Here is a 25,154-nt window from a genome sequence, read left to right on the forward strand (position 1 = left end):
AAAACAGAACCAGATTCCAAGCTCCTTCTTACCAAAACTGTTACTAACCCATTCAAGTGCTGCACGCTTCCCCTATTGTACAATCCAAAACGACTCTGAGCATGTGCAGAACGTTACCACACATGCTGGCCAAAGTCGCCACCAGGTCACAACACAGAAAAACAGATCGCACTCTAGCTACTTGTCAACCAAACCCAGGTAGAGGTTCACACGCAGTAGAGAAGGCGCTGAACATCTTAGGTTCTTTTACAAAGGCTTCTGGTGGCTTTATAATTATTTACTTACCAAATTAAAGGCACCTATTCCAAGCTTGACACCCCCTTCAAACTCATAGAAGAACTGCTGCTCAACTTTGTTCTTCTGAATTACATGCAGGATAGAAAGACATTCTCTAGATTGAAGAAAAAATGTTATTGCATAAGTTTACTAGGACTCTGCAAATTCACGTTAAGTCAACTTTCCCACTTATGCACGATAAAGTAATTGTCATTAACCAAAATACTAGACAACTTTTAAATGGAGGCAGCTATGCTGAGTTTAACCTGAAGGCCACCTGGGGAATAGTCATTAAGGAAAAACGGACACACCCATTTCTACACTGTTTATCAGGACCCATCTTTCTGGGCTGAAAGCAAGACAGAGATGGAATGTGAGCAAGCATGACTCCAGAGCCACAGGACCACAGGGCTGTGACCTCACAGCTCTCCAGCAATATTGCACAGAAGCCTTCCTAGATGTGCTCCATCCCTCGGCTGCTGTGCGCACTTCAGCAACCCTACTTTCCACCGAAGGACTGAGATGCTACCGCCAAAAAGATGTGAATTTCAGTGTGATCACCATGATCTCAGACCAAATAAATTCTAGAGCTTGCCAATAGGAAGACTGAGGAAGGACAGCAAGTTCCATCAAAATTGCACATCTGTCTTTTTTTCCTATTCCGTCCAAGCAAATCTTTTAGGTTTCTCATATTAATTTCTTTTCTATGCACTTCCCCCCTCCCTTTCATATGTTCAAAAGGCACATACTTAATCCGAGAAGTGCAAATTAAAACTATAGGGGCGCCTGGGTGGCTCAGTTGGTTAAGGGGCCGACTTCGGCTCAGGTCATGATTTCGCGGTCCGTGAGTTCGAGCCCCGCATCGGGCTCTGTGCTCACAGCTCAGAGCCTGGAGCCTGCTTCGGATTCTGTGTCTCCCCCTCTCTCTGACCCTCCCCCGTTCATGCTCTGTCTCTGTCTCAAAAAAAATAAATAAACATTAAAAAAAATTTTTTTTTAAATAAAACAATGATAAAGATGTAAAAGTTGGTAATGAACAGGAATTGCTTACCAAACTGACAAATAAATTTTTAAAAGGTAGTAAGAAATAACCAGATATTATGTATCACCTTGTGTGATATAACTATGAAGCATACAACTTCATTTATGATGTATTCTAGCCAAATTTATTTAACTGGAATCCAGTAAGCCTACAGATCTCATTTCCAGTTTACAGGAAATAAAAGGAGCTAGAAGGCTGTGGACTGAATTAGTTATGTACCCCTCCCCCCACCTCACCTCCAAATTCCTATGTTGAAGCTCTATGCCCCAGTGTGAGGATATCTGAAGACAGGAATTTTTAGGAGGTCTAAAAATCCTTAATTAAAGGATGGGGTCCTAGTCTGGTAAGACTGGTGGTCATAGAAGAAAAAGAAGAGAGAGGTTATCTCTCTCTTGGCCATGTGAGGGCCAAGAGAGAAGGTGGCCTGGCTGTCTGCAAGCCAGAAAGAGAGCTCTCTCCAGAACCAGATCATGCTGGCACCCTGATCTTGGACTTCCAACCTCCAGAACTTCAAGAAAATAAAATTCTATTGTTTAAGCCACCCAGTCTGTGGCATTTTGTTCTGCAGCCTGAGCTGACTAAGACAAAGAACAACCTGAATGGAAACTCAGAAAAGCCATCAAACAAATCCATGGGACATTCTGCAGGACAACTGGCTTGGGCTTTTCAACAACCATCATGAATAGAAAGACTGTTCCAGAATAAAAGAGACTTAATGGACACAAACACAGGATGCAGTAGACAGTCGTGGGTTGCATCCTGATACAGACACACCAGCAGTAAAAGAAATTTGGGGCCAACTAGTAAAATGTGAAGATAGATTATTACACCAAATGAAGATTTATTGACATCGAAAAGTAAAAGAGCAGGTTATGGGGCACCTGGCTGGCTCAGTCATAAGACTGTGCAACTCTTGATCTCAAGGTCATGAGTTCAAGCCACACACTGGGTATAGAGAATACTTAAATATATAAAATTTTTTAAAAAAAGGAAAAAGCAGGTTACAAAAGAGTACGCACATTAAAAAATACATATAAAAAATAAAAAAATAAAAAGTACATATATCTTTACATTTGTATAGGAACAATTCTGAAAGAATACATACTAACATACTAGCAGCCATTATTACTGGTGAAAAGAATATGGGGTGTGTGTGTTAATATTTGTTCATCTACATTCTCCCATTTTCCTCAATATGTATTCTGCTTTTGTGATAATAAAGCATTATTTTAATTTTTTTTAATGGAAAACCAGTGTTGGCAAAGAAAAAAACAAATAGACATATTCATCTGCTTTGGTAAAAGGTGGTTATAGTACAGAGATTGGTAAGTTATTGGAACCTGAGCATGCCCATTCATGCATTTTTTGTCTATGGCTGCTTATACTCTACAGTCTCAGAATTGAGTAGTTACAACAGAGATCTTAGGACTCTCAAGCCTAACATATTTACCATCTAGCCCTTTTAGAAAAAGTTTGTCGACCTAATTATTTTTCAGAATGATTTTGCAATATAAACCAAAAATCTTAAACACATGCATACCTTTGACCCAATAAATCCAATTTTATTCTAAGGAAATAGCATGGATACACACAAAACTTTACCTATAAGGAGAGATACTGTATTACTATTTATAATGAAAATGTATAAACAAACTAAATAGGCAAAAACAGAAAATGAATTAAGAAGTCAGTCACATGAGTGTATATCTTTATACATACACACATATGGTATACCCACATAATGGTATGCTATATAGCCATTAAAATCCATGATGAACTAAAAATATTTAATGACCTAATATTTTGTGACATGAAGTGAAAGAGGAAATTTCAAAATGACAGGAAGCATGTAATTTCATTATATAAGAAGATAATTACAAGCTCAGGCACATGCATTAAAAACTCAAACATCAAAATATAGGTAGGATGGCAAGAGGCAGAAAAAATGGTCAGAGTTCTTTTCTTCTTTGATAAAAATATAAATGTTGTATTTTCTGATAACAGATGCTTGTTACAAAATTTCCAAATACGTGGAGAAGGTGTGAGTGCCTCCACATGACTATCCCGCAGAGAGATGGTCACTGTTAACAGCCTGGTACATAACCTTCTAGGAGGTTTTATGTGTTAGTGAGAATGCGATATTTAAAAACCAAATGGGATCATATAGCATATACGTTATATAGGTTATATTGCTGATTTTCCATGAAAATGCATGAAAGCTACCTTATTTTTTTAACAAGCGCGTATTATTCTATTCTATGGGATAATTTATTTAACCAGATTCTTATTGTTAAACATTTGTTTCCAAATTTTCCATATTATAAACAGTGCTGCTAAAAGTGTGCTTATACATTAAGTACTTTTCCTACATCAAGTACCATAACTATAGTTAATCTATCACAACTGTCCTTAGGATAAATCCTTAGACAAGGGACTTCTGAGATCAAAGGCAATACACTTTCTTAATTTTGATATACTGTCAAACATCCTCCAAAAAACTTGTATCAACTTAGACTCCCACCAACTTATGAGCTCGTCACACTGTCATCTGCCCTGAGCCTTTGGATCACATTTCCATTGGCATATTTTATTGTGGTATAGTTTGCCCTGACGAAAATTTAAACATCTATTTGGTCAAGTCAGTCTTTTATGGTTCCTGATTTTATGTCACACTCAGAAAAGCTTCTGAAATTGACATCATGTATCTACTGATACGATACACTACAAAGGACACAATATCACTTACATGGTATTCTTGCCATAAATGCAAAATCTGCATTTAATCATAAGAAATATTAGATAAGTCCCCACTGAGAGATGTTCTACAAAATAACTGCCCAGTATCCTTCAAAAATATCAAGGTCATAAAAATAAAGACAGACTAAGGGACTCTTTCAGATTAAAAAAGACTAAAGAAACATAACAACTACATGCAACATCTCTGATCTCAGATTCAGCTCTAGACCAGAAAAAGGACACTGATAGGACAATTAGAGGAATCTGGGTAAATGTTAGTACCCACGTTAGTTTCTTGAATTTAATAATTATACTGCAGTTCTAAAAGATGTTAACATTTGTGGGGCGTCTGGGTGGCTGTCGGTTAAGCGTCCAACTTCAGTTCAGGTCATGATTTCAAGGTTTGTGGGTTCAAGCCACGTTTAGGGCTCTGTGCTGACAGTTCAGAGCCTGGAGCCTGCTTCAGATTCTGTGTCTCCCTCTCTCTCTGCCCCTCCCCTGCTTGTGTTCTCCCTCTCTCTCTCTCTCTCTCTCAAAATTAAGTACACATTAAAAAAATTTTTTTCTTTCAACGTTTATTTATTTTTGGGACAGAGAGAGACAGAGCATGAACACGGGAGGGGCAGAGAGAGAGGGAGACACAGAATCGGAAACAGGCTCCAGGCTCTGAGCCATCAGCCCAGAGCCTGACGCGGGGCTCGAACTCACAGACCGCGAGATCATGACCTGGCTGAAGTCGGACGCTTAACCGACTGCGCCACCCAGGCGCCCCAGAAAAAAATTTTTTTCTTTAAAAAATATATTAACATTGGTGAATCTGAATGAAGAACACATAAAAATTCTTTGTAAAAATTCTGAAGTTATTTCAAAGTGAAAAAATTTTTAATAAAAGTTTAATGGCTTTAGTGCCTTAGGACTACAAAAAATACTTTCCTATTTTCACTAGTACTCTTTTAAAAATATTTTAGGGGCGCCTGGGTGGCTCAGTTGGTTAAACATCCGACTTCAGCTCAGGTCATGATCTCACAGTCTGTGAGTTCGAGCCCCGCGTCGGGCTCTGTGCTGACAGCTCAGGGCCTGGAGCCTGCTTCAGATTCTGTGTCTCCCTCTCTCTCTGCCCCTCCCCCACTCATGCTCTCTCACTCCCTCAAAAATAAATAAACATCAACAAAAATTTTAAATATCCTTAAAATAAATAAATAAATAAATAAATAAATAAATAAATAAATAAAAATATTTTAATATTGGGGATCCTGGGTGGCTCAGTCAGTTAAGTGTCTAACTTCAACTCAGGTCTTGATCTCACAGCTCATGAATTTGAGCCCCACACTGGGCTCTATGCTGACAGCTCAGAGCCTGGAGCCTGCTTTAGATTCTGTGTCTCCCTCTCTCTCTGCCCCTCGCTGCTCACGCTCTTTCTCTCAAAAATAAATAAACATTTAAAAAAATTTTTAATATATCTTAATATTAAATCCACATGGAATTTATTTTTATATTTTTTTTTCCAAAATGAAGAACCAATTTTCCCCAAACCATTTGTTAAAGTATCCATCTTTTCCCACTGTTTTGAAAGACATACATACATACATTCATATATATATATATGAATGTGTATATATATATATATGAATGTCACATATTTTTAATTCCCAGGTTAATGTCTGTGTATGCAAAAATACATGCATGCACACACACACATACACACACAGAGTCTGTTTCAAAACTCTATCTGTTCCATTCCATTGATATATATGTTTGTGCCATTTTAAGACTACTTGAATTGGGACACCTGGGTCACTCAGTCTGTTAAGCGTCCATCTTCAGCTCAGGTCATGATTTCGCTGTTTGTGGGTTCACGCCCCACATCAACCTCTGCTGACAGCTCAGAGCCTGGAACCTGCTTCAGATTCTGTGTCTCCCTCTCTCTCTGCTCTCCCCTGCTCATGTTCTGGCGCTCTCTCTCTCTCTCTCTCTCTCTCTCTCTCTCTCCCTCAAAACTAAACATTAAAAAACCATTTTTTTAAAAAGACTACTTGAATTCATTCAGTTTTTTTAAGTTTTTATGACTAGAAAAGCAATTAGCTCTTTAACATTCTTTTGTATCATCTAAAAAGTATTTCAGGGGCGCCTGGGTGGCTCAGTCGGTTAAGTGTCCAACTTCGGCTCAGGTCATGATCTCGTGGTTCACGAGTTCGAGGCCCGCATCGGGCTCTGTGCTGACAGCTCGGAGCCTGGAGCCTGCTTCGATTCTGTGTCTCTCTCTCTCTCTGACCCTCCCCCCACATTCATGCTCTGTCTCTGTCTCAAAAATAAATAAACGTTAAAAAAAAATTAAAAAAAATAAAATTAAAAAAATAAAAATAAAAAATAAAAAGTATTTCAAGAGGAAAACTAAAAACAAAATGTCAATTCCCAAAATTTCTGCCCCACCTATACGATTTTGAATGGAATATAATTTTATTAAATCACTTTGTGTGAAAGTATCTCTTAAAACACTAAATCTTGGTTCTGCACTAATGGGGATCTGCTCCTAGTAATGACACACACACTAGCTTGTATTAGATTAACTGTCTCACAGATAACAATTATAAACTTTAGAATTTAAATATTTTTTAAGTTTATTTATTTTTGAAAGAAAGACAAAGAAAGTGAGTGGGGGAGGGGCAGAGATAGTGAGGGAGAGAGAATCCCAAACAGAGCCAGATACAGGGCTCAAACCCACAAATCGTGAGATCATAACCTGAGCCGAAACCAAGAGTCGGATGCTTAACCGACTGAGCCCCCAGGCGCCCCTTAAATATACATTTAAAATGTGTTTTCAGGCACTGGAAAGTGAAAACAAAAAGTAGGAGAAACCTGGAGAAGAATTAGCCTTTGAAAGATGAGAACAACTCTCATATGGACTTCACATTTACATGGCTAGGCAGCTGAAGTACTCTCCAGGCCACTCAATATGGGGTGCCTACAACTGATACAGAAAGCCACACAGTCCCATTGCCTTAAAAAGTCAGAGTACAGAGTTCAAGACTGCCAGAATGGCTGTGAGGCAATGGAAAAATTTTCAGATGGGGAGAACCACACAGGAGGAAAAAACCAAGATCAAATTCTTGTTGGACCCATGAACTACTGGAATACTGGAGAGACTCCAAAGAAAAGCAAAAGCAAGAGCAAGACAGAAGAAATAAAGGAGCCATGACTTCAGGTGCTACCTTCTTGTAGAGAGTCAAGAGTCTGGAGTCTAAGTCTAGTCAAATTCATGATTCCTAGAACAAGTATCAGCACTCTTCCAAGAAGATAATAGAATCCAGAGTCTCTATAATGAATCAATACCTAGTGCACAATTTAAATACTGTTGTCAAGGGAAGACACAAAATGATATGACATATGGTCAAGAGAAAAAGCAAGCAATAAAAACTGACTCCAGGATGACCCAGAGAGCCAATCTAAAAAAACAAAAAACAAAAAACCATGCTTTTCAATAAACAGTACCACAGTGACTTGTTGAACAAAATCAGACTGACTAATATGTGTAATTGGACCTTAAAAGAAGAGGAAAACAGTGAAAATGGAGCATAAAAAAATATTTGTAGAAATAATGGCCACAATTTCTCAAAGCACACTTAAACACGTTGCAAACTACTGAGAACCAAAGGTACAAGAGTCTTCAAAGCAGTCAGAAGAAATGACACATTACAGACAGGGACTGGTAATACATACAACAGCTGACTTCTGATCAGAAACAACAGAGGCCATAATACAATGGACTGACAGTTTGAAAGTGGTGAAAGAAGAAAAAAGAAAACCTTGTAACCCAGAATCCTGTACTAAGCAAAAATAGCCTTCAAAAATGAAGACGTTTTCAGATAAATGAAAATGGAGAGACTATTGAAAGCAGACATGTACTACAAGAAATATTAAAAGGAATTCTTCAGTCCAAAAGTATACAGAAACGAATGAAGAATACCAAAAATGGTAACTATATATATGAGTAAATAGAAAAATCTGTAAGAGGGGCGCCTGGGTGGCGCAGTCGGTTAAGCATCCGACTTCAGCCAGGTCACGATCTCGCGGTCTGTGAGTTCGAGCCCCGCGTCGGGCTCTGGGCTGATGGCTCAGAGCCTGGAGCCTGTTTCCGATTCTGTGTCTCCCTCTCTCTCTGCCCCTCGCCCGTTCATGCTCTGTCTCTCTCTGTCCCAAAAATAAATAAACGTTGAAAAAAAAAAAAATTAAAAAAAAAAAAAAAAAGAAAAATCTGTAAGATATCATAGTTTAAAGAAAAAGTGTGACACTGCATCGTGAGGTTTATAATATATGTAAGTGTACTATCATAAGAATAGTATAAAAGACAAGTGGCAAATGAAATTATACTTCCACAAAGTTCTTATGTTTTATGGGCAACAGTGCGATATTAACTCTAAGTTGACCGTTGTAAGGTAAGAAGGATTTTATAATCACTAGAGCAACCTTTAAAAAATTAAAGAGGGCTATAGCTAAGAAAACAATAGAGGGATTGATTACACTGGAATATATATTTTTAAATTTTTATGAAAGCAAAGAAAGGCAAAAAAGAACTGGGAAAACCAAATAAGGCAAGAGAAAAAAAAAATGGTAGCCACAAGTACAAACATATCATTTGTTACACTGAGTAAAAAAAGCAAGATCCAGCTACAAGCCTCTATAAGAAATGCAATTTAAATATTAAAACAAAGATAGGCTTAAAATAAAAGAATATGTGACATGTAAACACTAATTATAAAAAAAAGCATGAATAAATACATTAATATCAGATGAAACAGACTTCAAGACAAGAAATAATCATAAGGAGTTAAGTAGAGACATTTCATAACGATTAAGAGTTTAAGGGGTGCCTGGGTGGATCATCGGTTAAGCATCTGACTTCAGCTCAGCTCATGATCTCACAGCTCGTGGGTTCAAGCGCCACATCAGGCTCTGTGCTGACAGCTCGGAGCCTAGAGCCTGCTTCGGATTCTGTGTCTCCATCACTCTCTCTGCCCGCCCCCCTCTCAAAAACAAATAAACATTAAAAAAAAATTTTTAAGTTTAATTCATTAGAAAGACAAAACAATTAAAACACACATCAATCTGATAACCAAGGTTCTAAACACTGACAGAACTAACAAGAGAAATGGGTGACTCCAGAATCAAAGTTGGAGATTTTTACTCCATGAACAAATCATAGAACAAGTAGATAAAAGTCAGTAAGGACACAGAACATATGAACAACACTATGGCCCACCTCCATTGACTATTTAAATCACTGCAGAAAACTTTATCAAGCAGGGCACTGCTCTAGTCTGGACCAAAGACATACCTGTAATTTTAAATCTATAAATTGATTTTAGGAGAGAGAAACTAAGATTATGTAATTAGAAATTGTGCTAGTAGCACTTTTTTTTTCAGCTATTTTTCTCAAAATTGTATTTAAACTTAAACTCTGTTGTCCTATAGCACTGAATACATACTCAGTAAGCTAAAAAATCAAGTGCATTTTCACCAACACCAAATGAAAAAAAACCTAGTCGTACTTAATGAGAATTTTTTAAAGTACAAAGGGGACACAGTATAAGAATCATTTAAAAATGAGATCTTAAAAAATAAATAAATAAATAAATAAATAAACAAACAAACAATGAGATCTTAATTTTTAACTTACTTATATATTTGGTAACTTGTCCTAATTTTGAGTCCACCTTTGATGAAGTTGATCATATTTTCATCCTGAAAACAATTCAATGAAGTAATTAGATCACTTAGCAAAAGATTCTTACACTGTCCTCACATCTGGGTATTTGTTTGATTAGAACAAAACCCTCCCTATCTTTTGAGGACATAATCTTTAAATGGAAACATTCCTCTTGCTTTACATTTGAAATGCTTTTCTGTAATTGGTCTTCCAAGTTAGATGGCAATAAAAAGAAAACATTTCAAAAATCTTTGCAACACTTCAAATAAGTAATTAAGGAAGTAATCCTTAGCAATTAGGGGCAAAATAAGTTAGTCCAAATCTACTGTAATAAACATCATCTACTGTGCAATTTTCTTCTGGGCTCAACAGAATCCAAACGGCTGATTTAAGGGATGTGCCTTAAGGGCAAACTTTCCAATCCATCATACTCCAGTAAAATGGAATGATGGTTCTTCTTTTGCAGGGTACTTTAGCACTCAATCTGTTTAACATTGTAAATTTCACTAATACATATTTCCAAAACAAAAATTATTGATCTGGATTCTAAACTGATTGTCACTAATATGCAATTTTGTTTGGTGGGAAAAAAATCACTTTACTTCTCCTTGCCTCATGGTCATCAACCATAAAATTGAGGCAGGGGGCCTAAATGAATGTCATTTTCAGAGTCAACATTCCAGGATTCTAAGAGAATCTCTTAACAAATTATATCCAAAACTGCTTAAAGGAAGTTAGTCAACAGATGGAGCTACTGGAGACAGTTCCCCTATTTCCCATTTCCGTGGACGATGTTTTGTTAGCCTATTGATAATGGAAAGCTGCTCTGGTATTTATTCACTGTGCACTTCAGCATCCTTCCGAAGAAAGAGAAAAACTTATTTTAGTATATAAGTTTCATTAATTATTAAACCTTTAACATTCAAATTATTATAAGCACTGATAAGTACAAAATTCACCATGCAACATAAATGTTCATCTTCTCATTTTAAGGAGCCTTATGCTTACACAAGTTCCAATACTGGCCAGGAAAGAATTTCTCAAATCACTTTAAAACCTGCCTCCAATAATAATATTTCATTTCATGATTCACCAAACATTGACTGAATGCCTATTTTACACCTGCCATCTGAATGCAAAATCAGTCAAGAGCAATAAAAGGCGCTAAGGGCTAGAGTCATGCACATGGGTAGAGATATGCACAGGAGGTCATGAGAGCACAAAGTAGGGGAGGGGGGTAAGGAGAGGCCCATAAAAGCTTCCTGAAAGCAACAGGCGCTTAAGGCATAAAAAATGATTAGGATGGGGCCAGAGGAAGGAAGGCAAACCAGATGTGAGCTTTGCAAGCAAAGGGAAACTGAAGTAGAAAGGCAAGGAGGCGTTAAAGATCATGGCATGTACTTGGCCATCTGTGTTTACGTCACCCAGCGCTGCTGCAGAAGCTACTGCAAAGACCGCAAAACCAAGGAGTAACAAAGCTACCTCTACCCATGCCACTCAGGTATACGTCATACATACCTGCCAATAGCATCTGAGCACATGGTAAGGGGGGGGGGCATAGGGAATTTGCGAGAAGACACTAGTTTAGTTTGAAACCTCCCCCACTTCTGATATTCTGATACGGAACCACTGCCATAGTAGGTGAGAGCTACAAGATGCTAAAGCAGAGAGATGACAAGGTGAGATTCTCGTCTCTGAGAGGGGACGCGGCTGCACAATGGACAATGAGCTGAGGATAAGAGAAATTAGAGCCAGAGGGTCGCTAGGTTGCCATGCAGCCTAGAGGAGAGCTGACGAACACTCCCACTAGAACAATCAGAGAAGGAAGAGGAAGCATGGTAAGAGAAGCATGACCATTAAACTGGATATGGAGGCATGAGGAGGAGGGAAGAGGCTTGCATATCTGCCGGATGTTTACTTACAAGTCCCCACAAATAAAGTAAGCCTGCAACTCCCGGATTTGATTGTCAAATCCCCATTTGGAAAACACATCAGAAAAACTGGGGACCTCCGTGACCAGCATTATGTTCACTGAAGCAGTAAGAATGCAGTTTTCAACCAGCCTTCAGAATACGTAGGGTTTTAGAAAACAGGGTCATAGAACAGACTGATTCAATTTTACTAAACCAGAACCCAACTTAAGGGGTAAGCCTCCAGGAAGAGAAAGGAGGGGAGGGGAGGGGAGGGGAGGGGAGGGGAGGGGAGGAGCGGAGAGGAAAGAGAAAGAGAAAGAGAAAGAGAAAGAGAAAGAGCTCTCCTCTCCCCTCTTCTCCTTCTTCTTATATCTTCTTCTCTCCCATCATACATTCTATCCCTGCTCCCCGTCTCACCTCTCCCTCTCCCTCTCCTCTCCCTTTCCCTTTCCTCTCCCTCTCCTTTTCTTTTCTTTTCTTTCTTCCTTCCTACGTGACCTTCCTTCCGGGAAGGAAGGGAAGAAAAAAGAAAAGCAACTCTTAATACAATGTAAAACATTGTAATTGAGTAAGATTTTCAATTTTACAATTGCATTTCTTCCCCTTTACAATGTTGACCCCACCTCTACCCCACTATATCCATCACTGCCACCCATGGGGCCATGAGGTTAAAATCCAAGTGGTGGAAAATAAAATGTTAGGCAAGGTACTGGCTGTAACAGTTCTTAGAGATAAAATTAAAATGTCCCAAAAGAAAGGTATTCATTGTTAGGTTTAGAACTTTTTAAATCTACTCTTCCATAGGAAGAAATAAAAGTAAGAAAGGGGAATGAGAATAGAAAGGGGCAAAATAAAATCCAGAGTTATATATGAAAAGCCTAGCGCTCAATGCATGCATACCTGAGCTTTGCTGAAGCAGCTGGTGTAAAGAAGGGAATGGCCAAGGATGAAGATGTGTCTTCTGCCCAGGCCATCCCGCGTGTAGCCCTCACCATTAGGAAAAGCAAAGACAGATAATCTCACGCTTCTCATCTAGAGAAGCAACCAGAAAGTAGGTGTGGTGGTTGCAAAACAGTTTCTTTACAAGGCAGTGGTTCCCAACAGACTGAAATTCAAAACAGACTCTAAGGGCATTTGTGTAGGAACAAAGCTTCCTGGGGTCTTTTTTCAGCCCAAGTTTATCAGAACGGCAAGTATCTTCTGTTACAACTCTGAGTCAAAAGAACTGAAGCACTGACATAGAATGAGCCACATTTTTTCTACGTAGTGCTGGCAGGCTTCCCCAGAAATACTGATTCTAAGCCAAACATTCATTACCTGCACAAACGTGAGTGCTGCTTTCTGTAGGAGACACTCGGCATAACAGATTTCGGCATGCATTTCCTCTATTAAAAACAAATAAAATTATATTAAGGAAAATCCTATGTCCACAGTCCTTGCTCTGAGATTTCAGAAAAGACTGATAGATCAATGAACCCAAGGGAGACACAAAAATCTAGCTTGTTCTGGTACTTCCACAAAAGGAGGATGATGACCTCAGTTCTCAGACACTTAGCAAGATTTTTCTAGAATGTGTAAAATGATTTAAGGAAGTCATCTTTGGCCCCATTCAAATAGAACTCCAACGAGTCAGACACTTGGTGCCAGAGCCCCAAACTCAGCTCACAACAGGAAACCAAAATTTAAAAGCACTTAAAAAGAAAATTATTTAACACTAAGTTAAACACATAAGTTTAACACAGTTATAAAGATTGAAAAAACAATCTTCTGTTTATGAATCCTAGCTTCCAAAATACGAAGGTATGATAGTCATGGTGGTGATCAGACACATTATTACCTTAAAGAGAGAACGCAATTCTCTGGAGTTCTGCAAAAAAGTACGGCCCTGAGTGCCAAGTCATGACGTGATATAAAAAGAGTCAGCATCAGCACCACGTCAGGCTATTTTGATCATGGAGAGATCTAGCACAGGAACAAGGCACTCACAAAAAGGACGGTGTAAAGCTATGTATATCCCAGGGACAGATGGAGTGCCCCAAAACACACAGCCCATCTTCCTAAACAATACCTTGTACTTGCAGAGATTAGGGTAGGAGAGAAACCTTTGCGTTTTTGGGTAAACAAAATCAGCAGCTTCCTGTTTTATCCATGGGATGCAAATTGGCATTTTACTTAAGGAAACGAGCTTGGCGTATTTAACAGCCTGGGCTAGGGGAAAGGTTCTGCCGTGTACTAGGTATCCCTCCTCTTCCTGGTGGTCATCCCTCCTCTCCCTGACGGTCATCCCTCCTCATCTCCGGTCAGCTCATCTGTCCCTCGGGTCATCCCTCCTCTCTCTGCTGGTCATCCCGCCCACCACCACCCCCCATCCATTACCTCATTTATAAAGTCCAGCTCATAATGTCTCTACTTCACAGCTGAAGAATCAAGTGAGGTGCTGCAAGCAGAGCTCACTATTCAGAGTAAGCGCTCCATTTTTGTTTGCTACTTTCGCTACGATTACTACCCTTGGCCCTCTGGATTTACTCAGCGTTCAGAGGAATAAAAGCAGTCTTCGATTTTTACAGTCACCTGAATTTCCTCTTCTTTCTATGTACATTTGTAACAAAGTGGGAACAGTTTGGAATTTCCCACTTTGAAAGCCTACTCAGTACCCCAGATTGCTGGCTTGGGCATGTGCGGGGAAGGCCCTGTGAGAGCGCAAGGTGTGTAAAGGCAGGAGTGTGAAATGAGTCCGGAAAGGTAAGTCGGGGCTGAATTATGGACAACCTTAAGCGTCAGAGGCTGGGCTTGATTCAGTAGGCAACGCTGAGTCCGTGCAGAGGTACGGGCATCCAAAGGATTAGACGTATCAGGGTTAAGTTAAAAATGGACAAATCTAAGAGCAGCTCAAGGACATAATGAGAAGACAGAGCTGAAAGGTCAAGAAAATTTGAACTCTGTAGACTATACGGAAGTATCCTTCATCTTAAATCCCTTTCCCATCCTAAGTACTGCATATACAGATCTATTTTCAAAGGAAATCTGAAAAACATTCAGGGCAATACGCCAGGCACGAGAGAAGAATGGGTGTGTTCCATGTTAAACCCACGAAAAGTTTAATTAAATATACTGACTCCTGCAGACAACCAGCCACTGAAGGATGTAAATGAAAATTACCAAGAGGAAAAACAAATCACATACTAAAGCTACAATGTTTTGACATGCCTCCTTGAACACAAAGTCTGTTTGGGTTGCAGTGACAGCCAAACTCATTAGGAATAAAATGCAACTTAATTTATAAAAGTCTTGTTCCTTCACTCTGTTTGATTTATATTCCTCAGTTCTCAAAATTAGCCATTTGGCATTTATGAGTAGGTACCTTACCAGAATATCTGTGAATCATAAACTCCTTAGTCTACTGAAGGAAATATCTTCAGCCTGCATTAAAATGTTAATTAAGCATGGCTTTGGATGTAAAAGTCTAAATTAACCTGTTTTTCAGAATATGCTACAGTCACAAGCTCATTTATTTTTATTATTTTCTAATTAAGACTTTATTCTTTAAAGCAGTGTTAGATTCATAGAAAAACTGAAGGGAAGGTACAGAAATTTCTCATGTATCCCTTGCCCCATGCATGCACTACCTCCCCCGTTATCAACATCCCCCACCAGAGTGGTACGATTGATGAACCTCCATTCACACATCATAATTACCCAAAGTCCACAGTTTACATTAGAGCTCATTCTTGGTGTTGTACATTCTATGGGTTTGGACAAATGTATAAAGACACGTATCCATCATCATGATATCATACAAAGTCTTTTCACTACCCTAAAAACCCTCTGTGCTCCATCTACCTTTTCATCCCTACACCCCATCCCCAGGCAACCACTGATCTTTTCACTGTCTCTACAGTTTTGCCTTTTCTAGAATGTTATATGCTTGCAATCATCCAGCATGTAGCCCTTTCAGATCGGCGTCTTTCACTTAGTAATATGCATTTAAAGTTGCTCTGTGTCGTTCTGTGGCTTGATAGCTCATTTCTTTTTAGCACTAATTAATCGTCCATTTGTCTACATGCACCACAGTTTATTTAGCCATTCACCTACTGAAAGACATCTCGGTTGCTGACAAGTTTTGGCAAATTACAAATAAAGCTGCTGTAAACATCTACGTGCAGATTTTTGTGCTGGTCCTAAGTCTTCAGCTCCGTTGTGTAAATATTGAGGAGACTGATTACTGGTTTGTAAGGCCAAACAAAGCATGTATAGTTTTGTAAGAAATTGCCAAACTGTCTCCCCTAAAGTAGCTATACAATTTTGCATTCTCATCAACCATGGTGTTTTTGATGTTTCAGATTAGGGACATTCTAATAGGTGTATACTAGCATCTTCTCGTTTGTTTTTTTTTTTTTTTTTAATTAGGAAGAAGTAACCTCCTACCTTATTCCAGATTTTCTAAAGTGTCATGTCAAAGACATTATAAAAAGGTAAGAACGCAGCAGCATCTATTTTCAAGATGTCTCTCTCAGCCATACATGAACACTCTGTTCCCTTTACTACAAGCCTACAAGAAAATGTGTGAGGTACAACGGAAAGAGCTGTGGCTTACAGAAAGGCAGATGGAACCTCGCTCCGCTAGGTGGGTAATCTTGAGCCATTAACCCAACTATTAACAGTGGTCACTCCTGCAGGGTGAGTTATGGTGGGAAAGAGAAAAAGATACTCCATTTACTTTACATTATATGCTTAAGTATTGAATTTTAGGAGTATGATCACGTTTTAACCTTCCCAAGACAGGGAAATATTAATCTTTTAAATGAGTCTCACCTTCAGTCAGCTGCTCCAATGAGCCCCTAGAAAGAAGACTTGAGAACGATTCCACAACTGTGCATTTTTTCCTGTATCTGTGGAGAAAAAGTAGAAGGGTGGTGGGAAATAGAAAGAAAAAATAATAATAAATCAGGCCGAGTTCACTTTCATTGGACATTCATTTCAGTCTCAGTCACACCAAAGAGTTACCAAGGAGGAACTGCAAACCTCAAACTCTAAACCCTAAAGGGCAGAGAGCACCCTTTTCAACACTGTGTCCCCGGCACCCAGCCCTGAGCCGATCTCCTGTGGGCACTCCATCCACACTTACTGGACACGTGAGTGGACAAACTCACACAACACAATGAAGACTAGCCCTGCCAAGCACCTGCACGATGCTGAAATCAGTATTTCTCTGGTAAGAGGCACCCACAGGTTAAGAATCGACTTAGAGTGTGATATTGGGAAACTCTTCATTTGCAGGGTTGCAACATAATTCCATGAGGATATAGTTTCACATTAAGTTTCACCAGTGCTGGTTAACAGCTGTTGCTGGGGTCTTGCTATACACACAGAGCAAAGATTAAAATAAAACTGAAAATCCATCTCATTTTCACCAACCAGAAGTGTCCAGATATGTCCTTTTAGACAAATAAAACTCTCCCTTCCGAACAGGCAGCATCCGCCCATATAAAAAAAGAGAGTTCCTTGCTTGGCCTGGCTTGGCAGGCAGGAGCTAAATTCATCTGTGCCACGGAGACCCTTGGGAGATGCTTGCTGTGACTGAAGTTACCAATGGGAAAAAAAGGGGGGGGGGGAGGGAAAAACCCGTGGAGGCACAGATGCCAACTGCTTGGCCAAACAAGAATCTTCTATAATTCCCAACAGGAACTTTCAACTCTACTAGATACAACTATGTGAGGCCAGGAGGCTTGGAAGTACAAGTCCCTTACTACAATTGTGGCCAACTTCAAACAGAGCTTCCCATCAGGCAAACCACGCTCACTCTGTCACACAGACATAAAGGTTTGTAGTTGCATCTCAAGTATTTAATTACTCAGTTCATACTTTTGGCAGGTCTGTAATGCATCCTTCATGGCAGAAATGCCATTTTGGATGTCCTGTTGCTCGAAGGTCAGGACGGCCTGCAACACCACAATAGTACTGTAGCCCAAGGCATGGTACATACTCTCCTTAGCCCTGGGGGGCAAAAAAAAAAAAAAAAGGAATTAATACGTTTCAATGCAGTTTAAGAGCATTCAGGTCTTGTCTGATACAGACCAGAAGAAATCCTAGTAAAAACATATCATGACTTGTACAGCGATAAATTTTACTCCTTCACCATAATCACTGAAATAATATAGACTGTGAAAGACACGTCCCAAAAAAAAAAAAAAAAAAAAAACTCAAGTATCAAGGACTTTCCAAATTACGCCCATGCAGGCAGCACTGAATGTTCCAGGTTGAAGCAGAAGCTGACAATTGTTTTTCCCCATTTCAGCACAAGGGGGCAGCCTGCGGACTCTTTTAGTAGAAAACCTTTCAAAGCAAATCAATTTTTCCCAAACACCGGGAACCTACTTCCTATCTTTAGTGTTGATAGAAGTACTAAAATACAGGCCACTGGAAATGTATTTTGTGACAGAGAGATTCTGATATATTTTTTGAAAGATAAAGACCCATTTTTAAAACCGGTTCATCTCCACTCCCAGCTGGAGGCCAAAGGGAAGCAAGACTTTTGCAATAAATTAGGTTGGCCACAAAGGGCCCAGACGAAAGTACATTCCAGACTTCGTATGTAATCTAATCCCATTATCCACAGTTCCTGAATAAAGTTCTTGATAATTCAAATTACTAAATTATCAGGAAGAACTGCTTAGACTCTTACGGGCATTAATTAGTCTTAAGGTATGACACATCCCAGACTCTCAGACTGTGAAAACCTTACCATCTCTTTTCTCAAAACTTCTCATCGTGTTATTTATAAGACTCAATTAGTTATTTACAAGACTTGAAATATTAATGCGCAGTTTTGTTTTTAAGTCAAATATCATCCACCATAGCCTGCTGCTATGCAAAATAAAAGCAAGCCACATTCTTCTTTTCCCTCATGGAAATACTCTAAACATCCTTCGGTAATTTGCAGTTTGTCCTGAATAGCAAGGTCACTGGCTGTTCAAAAGACCACAAAGAGTAACAGCAGCCCAAAGTTAATCATTTATTGTGGTCTTAAACCTCGCATTTTAAACCAAAAGCTCCAAGAGGGAAAAAAAAAAGTATGCAGTGGGAAAACCTATGTTTAACAGTGAAACATGCATCAAGATGAGAGAATCTTGACTAAATACAACACTCAATCACTTCTTGTCATTCCATGTTACCACCAGCTGGGGTGTCTGAGGCAGAGGAGAGTGGGGTCTTGTGTGAATAAAAAGTGAAGGAGACAGGCAGGCAGGCTGAGAGAGGAGAGACAAACAGAAAAAGGCAGGCAGGCAAAGAGGAGGAAGACCAGGAAGCAGAGACAGAAGATGGACAGAGAAAGAAGTCTGAGGGTCTGGGAAGGACAGAGGGAAACGAGGCAGGAGACAGGCAGGGTGGACAGTGTTGGAGACAACACTGGGCCATTTTCTCGGGCTGTAGCATCTCTTATCCTCTGGTCCTAACCCCTGAAATACTGTGATCACAGCTCTTCTACATCTTAATAGAACTACCACACCAGCTTCTCGGGAGGTAATTTCATTTTCTTTATTGAAGTAGGTAGTGACATACAATGTCATTTTAGTTTTAGGTGTGCAATATAGCGATTCGGCAATTCTATACATTATGCAACACTCACCATAATGAGCGTAGGAGGACTGAAAGTCCATGATCAGATTCACATTACTCTACCGACCAAAGAAAGGAGATTTCCGCTGTTGTACCCGAGCAACCTTCTAGAAAACTGTTATTAGCAGGTCTAAGTTTCGTCCAAGTTAAGTGTTGCGTTTGAAGGCACAAGGTATGATTACTCCTGTCCAGCTACAGTCACACTGTGGAGTTGGGGACAGTGCTCAAGGTGACACCTAGTAAACGGGCTAAGCACAGGTTTTGCTGCCACATTTGAACAATTAACAGGTATTATCAACTGAAATTAAACTGCTTAACTTATTTATCACATAAATAGGGAGTCCCAATAACATTTTTTATTATCTTAAATTTCTTTTAAAGAAAAGTTCTTTTTAACATTTGAGATTAGTATATTCTAATTCTTCCCATCCCCATTTCAAAGGGAACTTCTGTCAAAGGTATTTAACCTTTAGAGGCATATCCATTAAAGTATCTCACTGGAAAGAGCAAAATGAAACTCCACAAAACTATATGAGATGACAATATTTAAACACATATAGAAATTAAAATATGAGAATCAGAAACTTTCTACTGATTAAATTTGGAAAAAAACAGATTTTTTTTTTAACTGGATATTAAAACTGACCAAAAGTAAGGCGTCTCAACCAAATTAGCTTAGAAATATTCAGGCGGCAATGCAGATATGCTGACTGACAAGCAATGTATCAAAGACTCACCAGAAACGTCTGTAAAAATGTATTTTATCTAAAAGAAATTAAGTTAATTACCATGGTCGAAGCAACTCTAAGGCATCCGTGAATTTGTTACTCAGAAATAAGTTCAATGCCACTGAACATTCTTCTAGGCCACACTTGAGATCCACCTTCACTGATGTTGACCTAAGGATCAAGAAAAAAATACATAGCATTTCAATAGCTTTTACTATTAGAAGTTGTTGCGGGTGTGTGGGTGTGTGTGTGTGTGTGTGTACCCTTTGGAGAAAGAAAGACTGGGATTCTAACCCTTCTGAAACCTTCTAAAGCCTTTCTTATCTGTAAAATGGGAATACCACCACCTTCGTGAAAATGTCATGAGGATGGAATAAATCAACAAATAAGGCTGATAGCCCTCACAAAGACCACAAGGGTGGGAACTACCTTGATTCATAGGACAGGGAAAGTTATTGTGTTTTAGTTTGATTATGCAGGGGGAAAAATGTGCTTCAGTGGAAAACTGATTACCATCTAGACTGTAGAAGAGACTCCTTCAGATTGCTTTTGATTCTATAGGAACTGTCATACAACTCTGCACATTGTGTTTTCTTTTTTAGTTTTTTTTTCAATGTTTATTTTATTTCTGAGAGAGAGAGAGAGAGAGAGAGAGAGAACGAGTGCATGCACGCAAGCAGGGGAGGGGCAGAGAGAGAGGGAAACACAATCTGAAGCAGGCTCCAAGCTCCAAGCTGTCACCAAAGAGCCGGATGTGGGGCTCAAACCCACAAACCACGAGATCATGACCTAAGACTAAGTCGGATGCTTAACCGACTGAACCACTCAGGCCCTTTGTGTTTTCTTTTTTAATTTGAGTATAGTCAACACACAATGTTACATTAGTTTCAGGTATACAACACTGTGATTCAACTTCTCTATAGTTATGCTAACTGCTCACAAGTGTAGCTACCATCTGTCACCATACAATGCTATTATAATATTATAAACTATATTCCCTATGCTGTGCCTTTTATGCCCATGACTTATTTGTTCCCTAAGTGGAAGCCTGTATCTCCCACTCTCTTTCACCCATTTTGCTCATTCACCCATGCCCCTTCCCTCTAGCCAACCATTAGTTTGTTTTCTATATTTATGAGTCTGAATCTGCATTTTTTTTGTTTATTCACTTGTTTTTTAGACTCCACATGTGAGTGAAATCATGATATTTGTCTTTCTCAATCTGATTTATTGCACTTAACATTATACCCTCCAGGTCTATCTGTGTTGTTGCAAATGGCAAGATCTCAACCTTTTTATGGCTGAGTAATATTCCATAGTACGTATATACACCACCTTCTTTATCCATTAATCTGTGGACACTTAGGCTGCTTCCATATCTTGGCTATTGTAAATAATGCTGCAATAAACATAGGGGTCCAAATAGATATTTGGAAAAATATCTATTCAGGTCCTCCAACCATTTTTTAATCAGTGTTTTTTTAGTGTTGCATCGCAACTCTGTAAATCATAAGTAACTGATAGCAATGCAAAGTAACTGTTGTCTACAGACATGTAAACTCAGTAGGCAGCTTCAATGACCTTTTCTCCTTCATGTAAGGAGTTAGTTTTGCTGACTTTGGACATTAATTTCAACGTTCCTTAAGTCCATATAAATTTGTGCTGTTTTGGATTTCTCCTTTGAATCTATTATAACATCCGCCTAGCTCCCTCACTGATTAATGAGTTAAGCAAAATCTTTAACATGCGTTCGTTTTTATGTTTGTATAATCATTATGATTTTACCCTTTATTAAAAATTACCCGTTAGTTATTTATGACTGACAGAAGTTTTGCTCTTTAAAATTAGAGCCCTCTCCAAAATGTTTTGTGTAACAACTTTTAACAGGAAAATATTTCGGCAAGTAAATGAGCAGTATGATGATTTATTTAAAAGTACTGAAAGTCGAATTTCCATGCCACCAACCTCTCCAAATTCATGCCTTCAAACATGAAAACACAATCCCACCTCAGTTACTTTTCTAGCTGCAGGCTGGCTAATGTAGGTGTTCTGAGCACATTTAAGGTAGGCGAGACTAAGCTATGATGTTCGACAGGACAGGTGTATTAAATGGATTTTTGATTTACAGTGGGTTTATTGGAACATAAGCCCATCATAAGTCAAGGAAGACCTATAAATGTTGATGCAGTAGTTACCTAGGAAACTATCAGATGACTTAGAGGTTAACTCTGAGGGAGAAAACTCCTACTTCTAAAGAAAGCTCAGATTTCCATAAGCAGGGACATATGGAATGAAAGAGTAATGTGAAAAATAAATGCCTAAAGATCCTCGGAAGTTATTTTCAACCTCATTTCCATTCATCAATCTTCAAATTATTGTACCCCGTCTCTGTACGGTGAGAGCGGAGTCTTGCAACAGGCTGCCAACTTCAGGAGTGTTACGAACACACTCACAAATAGCTGAGGTTTCAAATGCAGACTCTGAAATGCTAAAGATCTACTGTATGACTTAAAGTTCAATAAACCTGTAAGGACAGATAAAAAGCACTTTCTCGTGGTACTAAAGCACAGCTTTAACAGGGTTGCCTCAATAAATGATCATAAATGATAAAGGAACAACATACATTTTGAAAAAGAAACAGTTACATTAATTGGAGAATGGGCAGGAAAAGAAAACATTACTTAGCAATTCAATGTGAAATTATTACAAAAAATATTAATGGACAGGAAAAATGTCATGATATATTAACTTTCAAAAAGCAGGTCACCAGGCTGGTTCAGTCAGTGAAGCGTGTGACACTAGATCTCAGGGTTATGAGTTCAAACCCCATGTTGGGTATAGAGATTAGGGAAAAGTAAAATTAAAAAAAAAAAAAAAAGGCAGACTACAAAAAAAAAAGGTGGAGGGGCAGGGCAAAAAATAATAATAAAATAAAAACGAGGTTACTAAATAGGATATTTAATATGATCCCAATTAATAAAAAATCAGTATGTCTATATATGAAGAAAAAAAGAAATAATATCAAAACACAAAAAAGTTACAGTGATGGTAATACACATTTTATTTTCTCCTTTGTGCTTTTCTATATTTCCTGAATTTTCTATATTCAACATTTCTTTAAATGCTCCTTAAGCCAAGGTTACAAGAATATTAAGTAGAAAAAAAATCATACTACAATATTCAATGAAAACCCTATGGTTGCATCCATATCAAAAAGTATATGCCCAGGGGGTGCCTGGGTGGCTCAGTAGGCTAAGCTTCCGACTCCTGATTTCAGCTCAGGTCATGATCTCACAGTTGGTGAGTTCAACCCCTGCGCTGGGCTCTGTGCTGACAGCAAGGAACGTGCTTGGGATTCTCTCTCTCTCCCTCTCCCTCTGCCCCTCCCCTACTTGTGTGCACTCACACTCTCTCACTCTCTCTCTCAAAATAAATAAGTAAACATTAGACAGAAAAGAAAAGAAAAGAAAAGAAAAGAAAAGAAAAGAAAAGAAGAGAAGAGAAGAGAAGAGAGGAGAGGAGAGGAGAGGAGAGGAGAGGAGAGGAGGGAAGGGGAAGGGAGGAAGGAAAAACAGCAAGGGAAGGGAAGGGATGGACCGTTAGGATGGAAGTCCTTGCGCGATGTCCTTGTTCGTACCTTGCCCTTGTTCCAGGTTTTTCTTTCTTGCCCTTCCTTACTTTTCCGTTCCTTTTCCGCGTTTCCCGCCTACTCCTTTTGGCACCTTTGTCTATTCCCTTCCCTCTAAAGTCCCTTCCCTTCCCTTCCCTACTTCCCTATCCCTCCCTTGCCCTTCCCTCTCCTTCCCTTCCCTTCCTTCCGCACTTCCCTCCCTTCCCCTCGCCGCTCCCCTCCCCTCCCCTCCCCTCCCTCCCCTCCAGAACCATGCCCCCTCCAACCAGAAACAAAAGATACATGCTGAGGAAAAAGACTAGAATGAAATACACCAAAATAACAGTCTGTGTTTAAGAGGTCATATTTACGGTGGCTGTTTCTCCTTTCTTCCATTTTCTTCAATGCCTGGCAATGTGGTTATATTATTTTATATGTGAAATTAATGATCTAAAACTTGTTTAAATAAAAGAGACTCAAAAGAGAGCTATGCCCCAAATGTTGTCATTTAGTTGTGCTCCTTTTGCTTTGACAGGGCCACCTCTTCAGAGCCCCTTGGCAGCTCCGTCTCCCCCTCCTACTTTGTCAAATGGACATCAGTCAGCAAAACACAAAGCCCTGTTCTAACATCAACATTACAATTCACCAACGGCTTGGACCCCTCTCCTGACATCCCTAAAACACCTGCACCTCTTCCTGACCTGTTCACGTTAGATGATCCGTGCCGTCCAGTGGACTGTTTTGTGTCAAGTGATGCAAAGGGTTGGCTGCTTGCTGCCATATTTGTGCGAGAAAACCTATTAATAAAAAAAGCAGAATAAGGTTTTTATTTCTTTGTCTTACAGGAAAAGACCACATAAATTCAAGTATACAACATAAGCCCTCCAATTATTTAGTACATCTCACCTCCATTTCTAATCAATTCAGAAAATCAAGTAACAAAAATCTATCTACTGTTACATGGTGAACATTCCTGAAACACAGCACCAATAAAATAACTTTTTTTTTCTAGTACACACACACAAAAAATGAACCAAAATCAGCTCCCCCAAAGCTCTCCACCCAAAGACAACAAGACAACATTGTATCTTGTATATAAATATCCTTCCAGAACTTTTCCCAAGTAAATCTATACAGATATTTTTATATTTTATTAAAATGGAATATTATTGAGGGGCACCTGGGTGGCTCAGTTGGTTAAGCATCCAACTTCGGCTCATGATCTCACGGTCATGATCTCACGGTCCCTGAGTCCAAGCTCCATGTCGGGCTCTGTGCTGTCAGTTCAGAGCCTGGAGCCTCCTTCAGAGTCTGTATCCTCTCTCTCTCTCTCTCTCTCTCTCTCTCTCTCTCTCTCTCTCTCTCTCTCTCTGCCCCTTCCCCGGTCAGGCTCTGTCTCTCTCTGTCTCTCATAAAATGAATAAATGTTTCATATTTATTCATATAAATGAAGGCATATTTTGGGGTGATATATTCTAGTTTCCTTCATTGTATGTTTAATTTATCCTGAATCTTTTCTTATAGTTAC

General features: G+C 39.1%; 1 protein-coding gene across 1 annotated transcript in view; it reads right to left on the reverse strand.

The window, feature by feature from the left end:
- Window positions 1–25,154, reverse strand: part of TTC39B (tetratricopeptide repeat domain 39B) — a 124,898-nt gene that overhangs the window by 33,976 nt on the left and 65,768 nt on the right. Inside the window, 7 exon segments of the mRNA XM_030292952.1 lie at window positions 286–391; window positions 9,729–9,793; window positions 12,989–13,056; window positions 16,484–16,560; window positions 17,534–17,665; window positions 20,077–20,187; window positions 24,328–24,423. Coding sequence (XP_030148812.1) covers window positions 286–391; window positions 9,729–9,793; window positions 12,989–13,056; window positions 16,484–16,560; window positions 17,534–17,665; window positions 20,077–20,187; window positions 24,328–24,423 — 655 coding nt within the window.

Source organism: Lynx canadensis, chromosome D4 (assembly GCF_007474595.2).
Source record: "Lynx canadensis isolate LIC74 chromosome D4, mLynCan4.pri.v2, whole genome shotgun sequence".
NCBI classification, from domain to species: domain Eukaryota; kingdom Metazoa; phylum Chordata; class Mammalia; order Carnivora; family Felidae; genus Lynx; species Lynx canadensis.